The sequence below is a fragment of the Propithecus coquereli genome, unplaced genomic scaffold (genome assembly GCF_000956105.1).
Source record: "Propithecus coquereli isolate 6110/MARCELLA unplaced genomic scaffold, Pcoq_1.0 Scaffold399, whole genome shotgun sequence".
Classification (NCBI taxonomy): Eukaryota; Metazoa; Chordata; class Mammalia; order Primates; family Indriidae; genus Propithecus; species Propithecus coquereli.
The window spans coordinates 170,478-177,836 of NW_012149718.1; the positions used below are offsets into that span (position 1 = coordinate 170,478).

General features: G+C 49.9%; 1 protein-coding gene across 2 annotated transcripts in view; it reads right to left on the bottom strand.

Annotated features, from left to right (window-relative positions):
- The window catches only part of DIP2A (DIP2 disco-interacting protein 2 homolog A (Drosophila)), a 97,659-nt gene that overhangs the window by 21,425 nt on the left and 68,875 nt on the right, over positions 1-7,359 (bottom strand). For both annotated transcript variants that reach the window (XM_012652705.1, XM_012652706.1), the window contains exons 16-22: positions 6,263-6,399; positions 5,658-5,738; positions 4,731-4,858; positions 2,382-2,496; positions 1,558-1,759; positions 538-647; positions 378-458 (exon numbers count right to left, since the gene is read on the bottom strand). In XM_012652705.1, the coding sequence (XP_012508159.1) occupies positions 378-458; positions 538-647; positions 1,558-1,759; positions 2,382-2,496; positions 4,731-4,858; positions 5,658-5,738; positions 6,263-6,399 (854 nt within the window). The remainder of the gene's footprint in view (positions 1-377; positions 459-537; positions 648-1,557; positions 1,760-2,381; positions 2,497-4,730; positions 4,859-5,657; positions 5,739-6,262; positions 6,400-7,359) is intronic.

A 7,359-nucleotide genomic window follows, 5' to 3' on the forward strand; every position in this document is an offset into this window, starting at 1 on the left:
TGTCCAGCTGATTTCTTTCTATTTTTTTAGTAGAGACGGGGTCTCACGCTTGCTCAAGCTGGTCTCAAACTCCTGAGCTCAAACCATCCACCCGCCTTGGCCTCCCAGAGTGCTAGGATTTAGAAGTATTTACATGTATACTGGTCTTAATTTAGAAAGCTGGAGCTGATCAGAATTGTCCCGCTAAATACAAAATCGAGAGAAACTCTTGTGTGAATTGTGCGGAACGCGAGGGCTCCACAGGGAAGAGGGCAGGCAGAGAGACTGCCCCAGACAGTGCAGGCACACTCTTTTCTGAACACGACAATAACCAGAACGTTGAAATAGGAACTGGACCGGCAATGGCCCCCAGCCCACGGGCAGCAGCCCATCCTCACCTTGGCATTCAGCAGCAGAAACAGCGGGTGGTCAGGAGTGGTGTGGGCCCGCCACTGCAGCACGTCAGCCAGGAACAGGAACTGTGCAGAGAGGGCAGCTCAGTCACTGGCAGCCCCACATGGGGGTCTCGACGCCCAACCCCAGGAATGGGCCTGTCACCTTCCGAGCCTGGTCGCTGTCCTCCAGGTGGGCGAGCTCTCTCCCAGAGGCCTGCGCAATCCTCTTCCCAGCAACCAGGTTCCCCACAATCATTGAGGCTGGTCCCACCTCTAGAAACAGGGGATCTGGATGAGAAGCTGCTGACTTCTAATGTTTAGTCATCATGTGACCTCATTTCCATCACACTTTTTATTTTGAAAGCCTACTTGAATTAGGCATTTAACTCTTCTACTAAGATACAAGTATTCAGAAAACAAACTACAAGGTTTATACTAAGTGACAAAGAATTTCTGTCTTAAATATAAGCCATAACATATTAAGAAGTTTACTATATGACAGACATCTTGGGGTTATGATTTGGCCTCAGTCACGGCCAAATTTTTAATATAGTTTATTGTTTTATTGTATTTTATGTATAAATCAGGAAATTAAATCTTCCTAGTAGAATGTATTTAGTGATATTTTAAGTGTTTGGTAATTAGCAAAAGTCAGCATGTACTAAAAAGCTACATAACCAAAAGAATGAAAAATTGCATATATTAGTTAAACCAGTGTTTAAAATTAACTTTTAAATGTCTGAAGTCAGGGAAGGGAAATTGACCCTTTGTTAAAAGACCTCCAAGGTCTGTGGCAGCTCCCAGGGTGGAGACGAGCCCTGGCTCCTGAGAACAGGTGTGGCCAGCTGCCCGGCACAGCGGCCGACAGGGGCTGTCCAGATCCCAGAGCTCCAAGTCTGCTCTGAGCCAAAGCCAAGATGCTGTCCCTGAGCGTCCTGGAATTTATCATTAAAACTGCTTTGAACTGGCAGTAGAAACCCCCATACCGATGAGGTGGTAAAGTTCTCTCATTTGTGGCTCGGTTGGTTCCAGGATGGCAGGAGGCAGCAACCAACCTGGCAAGCACTTGCGCTCTGGCTCTCACCCAGCTCAGAAGACATGGGCAGTTACCGCTGTGGGGCTAACGGGCGGCTCCCCGACCAAGCTCACAGTTACTCTCCATTTCATGGCTGGAGAGACTAACCTGGTTGTTTCTGACGAGGTTTGGGAAGGTTGGTAACACAGGTGTGCGGGCACATCAGCACATTACACGGGTGCAGCGTCCCTTCCAGAAAGCGCTGTTTGGTCTCAGAAATGTGAATCCCTCCCAGAGGAGCCTTGGGCAAGGTGTTGGCAGGAACCAGGGCCAGACAGTACACGCCCACCTGGTGGATGCTGTCGATGGCCTGGAAGGGAAGGACCCTGCTGAGCACCGGCCACCACTTGAGGCTGGCGAGACGCTAGGAAGCACCACCTAGAGGGAGACTCTGGCGTTATGTTAAATGAGGAAACAAGATGAAGAGGAGTGCATACAGTTTCCTACCATTTAACGCAGAAAGGGGGACGCACGCACCAGGTTTGTGCACACACGTACATAAATCTGTGCCTAGAGAGTAAACGTGGTTACTGGTGGCCGGGGGCAATGGGGAGATGATGGTTAAAGGTCCGAAGCCTCAATTAGACAGGAGGACTAAGGTTTCTTTTCCCTTTGAGGTACACTGCACAGACTGATGCATGTAGTAAATAATAATGCATTGTACTAAAAGTAAATTTCAAATGTTGTCACCCCCAAAAATAAGTATTTAAGGTGATGGATACATTAGCTTGATTTAATTATTTCACATTGTGTCCATAAATCGTAACATCACTTTGTACCCCATAAATGTATACAACTATAATTTATCAATTTATGATTTAAAAAATTAAACTAAAAATAAAACAAGGTGGAGACAGGGAGGTTGGGTGGAGCAGGCACGGCACTCTGCACTCAGAGGGACGGGGCACTGCAGGCTGCCCCCGGGTGCCCACCTGTAGCACGCGGCTCATCCACTGGAAGCTGTCCTCCTCTGAGGCGTCGGGCCGCTGCTCCGCCACCAGGACGATGCGGTCGTCGTGCAGCACGGTCACGGAGAACACGGCGATCCTGAGGGAGGAGACGGTGGGAATGGCCATGGGAGACACAGGCTGCACTACTATTTAAAATTCAGTCTAATAAATGGGGCTCCTTGCCCCACAAGTAACCAGCTGTTCTAACCTCTGAGTGTGGCTAAAGGAAGTTTCAATTCACAAAAACGGAGAGCACTTCGATGCAAAGCGAACAGCCAGGCACACATTGTTAGAAGAATGGGCTGTTAAAGTTTCCTTAATCTAACGTTAATATATGCCATATACTTCTTCGTGCACAAATCTTTGTCCAATAGTTTCATTATATTTTTTAATTCGACAGGTTAAATCTCTCACCATCATTGATCTATTCCTATTTATTGTGACTGCTATTACTTGGACTTGCTTCTACCATCTTGCTGTAATAATTTCAACATGTCCTCCTTTCTGTGTTGCCTTTTCCTTCTTTTATACTTCGAGTTGATCTCTCTACCCTTCCCTTACGAAACAAGCCGGTCTCCCCAGCTAAGCTGTCAGGTCAGCACGGCCATCGTGGACACACCTTCTCTTGCTCTCTCCTTTGGCTGGTGTACACACACACACCTGCACACACACACACACACACACACACACACACACACACACGCTTTAAACAACAGACTTCTACCATTATTGAGTTTTCCTTACTCTCATGTATCTCACATTCCTGAATTTATTTCTTTTAGTACTTTAACCAAAAGCGTTTTCAATACAGATCTTTTTGTGACAGAACTTCTGGTATTTATATGCCTGAGAATATTTTTTATTACTGCACAATTTGGGTGAATATAAAACTGAATTCTGCACTGTCATCCCGCACAGCTCCACTGTGGGGCAGTCTGATGCATTCTGCTTGGTTGTTCTGTGGTGAACTGTGAGAATGTCGATAGACCTGACGTGCCCTGGGGCCCTCTGTGGACCTGTCTCCCACCCAGAGATTCTCCCCCTCCTCCGCTCCCCACCTCACCCCCGCATCTGCTGTCTGGGTGGCCCCTTCTCTCCCATTTCCTAACTAGTTCTCTTAAGTTCCTATTTCTTTACTTCTGGAGTAGTTCCTTGATCTGACTTTCCACTGTCTCAGCTTGTTCTCTAGCCATATCCATTCTATTATCCCATCTATTGTGTTCCTTGTTTAAATAATTACTTTGTTAGGACTTCTTGATCTTATTTCATGATGCCAATATTCTTGGCCCCGGGGTGTGGCCACCCTTTCCCTACACACACACACACATGCACACGCACACACGCATGTACACACACATGTGCACACAGGCACACAGCCTGCCTGCTGGTCTCCCTAAGAGGGTATCTCATGTCCCTGCCACTCACCCTCTGGGGTTTTTCCTCAGGAATGCCCTGGAGGGCCAGCAGCCCATAGTGAACTGCCGCACAGGTACCCTAATTTGAGTAACAAGCACCCCTTTAAGAAGAATAAAATTTAAAAAGGGGGCTGAGTGGACCAATTAGAAGAAATTCCTCGTACACAGAACTCAGGAGGAGGAGGAGGAACAAAATCCCCTCCTGGCTGCTATGTCGTGTGGCACAGGCCCAGAGGTCCGTTTATTTGCTCAAAGGAAATGACAATCTCTAAGATCCTTGCTTAACACACGCAGAAAAGTTCAATTGGTTTTTATTCCAGCAGCGAGGTAGGGTATTATGCACGTCTCAGTGAACCTTAGTAGAAAAAAGAATCAGCCTGTGGTGATTTCAGAGAGGAAACAGTGCTTCTCTGTTTTCATCTATACTTCTATGGCTTTCAGGAGCCTGGACACGTTTCTCCTCTGCTCACGTTTCCCCTCTGTGCTTCATCTGTCCCCTGGATCCTTTGCCCAATTACACATTTGAACCTTATTTTCTTAAAGAACTGTTTTTTGGTTTTCTTTTTTTTTTTTTTGAGACAAGGTCTCACCATGTCACCCAGGCTCAAGTGCAGTGGTGTCTTCGTAGCTCACTGCAGCCTCAAACTCCTGGGCTCAGCCTCCCAAAGTGCTAGGACTACAGGTGTGAGCCACCGCGCCTAGCCTGAATGAACTCTTTGGACAGGGAGGACATTAACTCCGGTATCATTGCTACGAATATTTTTCTTTCTCTTTATGAGTTTTTCTAATGTACAGAAATCTCTAGGTTCTTCTAATTCAAATTGACTGTGCCTTCCTTCCACTGCAGACAGATTTCTCAAACTTTCAACGGAGAAGGAATCTAACACCCATAGCACAGGGACCCGCAGCGCATCACCTGCCTCTGTAGACAAACTTCATGGGCTCCACGGCCAGCGCAGTGGCCACAACGTCGTCCGCGTTATGTCTGCGAACTCCAACAACCATCAGCCCATCCAGCTTGCCCACCACGAAGACCAGGTTATCCTGAGGGCAAGGGTGTTGGTCAGCACTCGGCCCACGAGGGCAGGTGCTGGCACTGCAGGTCAGGCCCCACGGCAAAGAGCTGACAGCACAGGAACGTCGAGCACTTCACAAAAAGTAGCCAAACGAGCAACATACACCCAGTAAGAAGCCTCACCCAGGGCGGGGTGGGCAGGCTGTATGGGAAGAAGGGTGGCTGCAGAGGGGCAGCCAGGGAGGTCGTCAGCACGAGAAAGGCTCAGAGGCACGGCTCAAGTTGTGGGTGAGGTTTGTAAAGGACTCCAAGAACTCCTGGGCCAAGGCACGTGTCAGGGATGCTGAGCTGCTGACACCCTGGCAGGTGCTGTCCTGGGTACTGCCAGGCGGTGAGTGGCACCCCCAGCCTCCAGGTACCCACCAGATGCCAGTAGCACTCCCCTCCCCTGAGTTGTGACAACCAAAAATGTTGTCCCCTGGGGAGGTGGAGGACAAGATTTCCCAGTTGAGAGCCACTAGGTCCAAGATGTTACAAACAGAAATATTTGTTTTAAAATGTTTTAGACATCCAAAATGGTAAAGAACATTATAATGAATACCCAAGAACCTGGCACCCCACATAAAGAACAAAACATTGTCACCCACCCCCAGGACGCCACTGAGGACCTGTGTGTGGGTCTGTGGCTGGTCCACAAGTGTGGACGGCCCTGCACACCGGGGTGGCGATGGGCAGGGAGATCAGGGACGGCCCGACTGTAACAAGGCATCCCTCATCCACGCCCCTCCGCCCCGAGCTGCCAGCCCTAGTGCAAAAGGGCATACTCACAGGCCCGACGAAGCCCAGCAGCCCCGTCCTGGTGAAAGGCCTGTCGGAGACAGGTGCCCCTCCTGCAGTGACCGGAACAGTCTGCAGAGTGGGGGGAGGAGGAGTGGGCATCAGGCCGCGGATGGTCAACCCATGTTTCTGGGGAGGGGAGGAGGCTGCCCAAGGGCTGGAGGCTCTGGCCTTCCCCAGGCTGCTTCCTTCAACAGCTGTTCCGTAAGCTCCCAAGCGAGGCAGGACACCGCATCCTTCACCTCTGCATTCCCAGCGCCTGGCCTTGCTGGCACCACAACAATGCAAACGCAGCAGAGGGCTACTTCCCGGGGCTGCCTTGAGTGCCTTCCTGCCAGCCAAGTCGCCAGGTGACACCCACACGCCCTTCTCCCACGCAGGATTACAGGACGCACGCTGGCTGGCAGCACCAGCCCTGCCCCACTCCAGGAGGACGGGTGCAGAGGCGCACGGCTGTGTTGCCACAGCTTCTGGAGGCCTGCAGGGGAGACCCTGCTCCCAAGGACTCTGCTCCCCGCACAGCACCCTGTACACCTGGGGCCCCATCAATGCTCAGGGGACCTAATTTCCATATGAGAGTCAGAAAAAGTACAAACCTCAAATACGTTCTTGGTGATTCCAAGCAATCCGTAGTATGCTGTTCCTGTTGCGCTGGAACTGACACATATTTCTCCAATCTCGTCAGTTTTACAAAGATAAGGGGCACCGTCCACCTTCACAACACATACGCTGGCTGAAAAGGGGAAAAAATCCTCAAAATCATAAACAAAGAATACACTTAAGTGGCTCATTCACAAAGATCTACTTGCTGCTATATCTGCCGTTACGGAAACAGGACATCATACAAGCAGTATGTTCTCATAAGTAGTGCTATGACATGGATAATGCATACGCTACCTAGTCAAAAGCCTTTATGTTTCATATGTAATACTTTTATAACCAATGTGAAGTGGTTAAAAATACAGTGTACCCTTCCTGTACAAAATCTGACAAAATCTTCCCTCTCAGATATGCAATTTGTGGCATCACCCTCAGATCCACGTGGGTGTGGGTGCAGTCTGACCTGGCACCTGGGATCACCACCTGTTTCGTTCCCAGCCCTGGCCCCAGCAGAGAGGCTTCCGGAAACAGCCTCGCACAAAGCATGAGACACACACTTGAATGTGCGGTGGTCACGCAACGAAACTTGGGTACTCGGCGATCGGCTAACCCATGGGTCAGCTGGGAACTGTCCTGCTGTGCCTCCGGAGTTTTCCGAACGTATGCTCATCTCCAGAGACAGTGAGCAAGAAGAAAATGGAGAACGGTCAGGCATTTGTTTCCATTCGCACAAACCAGACAGAAGACGCTGCAGAGGGAACGCCGAGGTGCTTGCTGCGTGGAGGGTACTGCCTGTCTGCGTCTCACATCCAGGCAGCCTTCAGCACCTCACAGACGCTCACAGGTCAGCACAGGGATGGATTTAAGATCACAAAAAGGCACAATTCACCAAAAATCCACTTGATGTTGTGATGAACACAAACACCATGTGGCCAACGCAGAGGAAGGTGGTACAACTGCTGAAGACAAGATGCCATCAAGATTCACATGTTGGTCAGTCCTCCAATTGGAAGCACAGCCAGGGGCTGCGGAGGGTCACAGACAACAGAGGCCCACCCACGGGAGCGCTACGTGTGCACACTCCTAGGGGAGC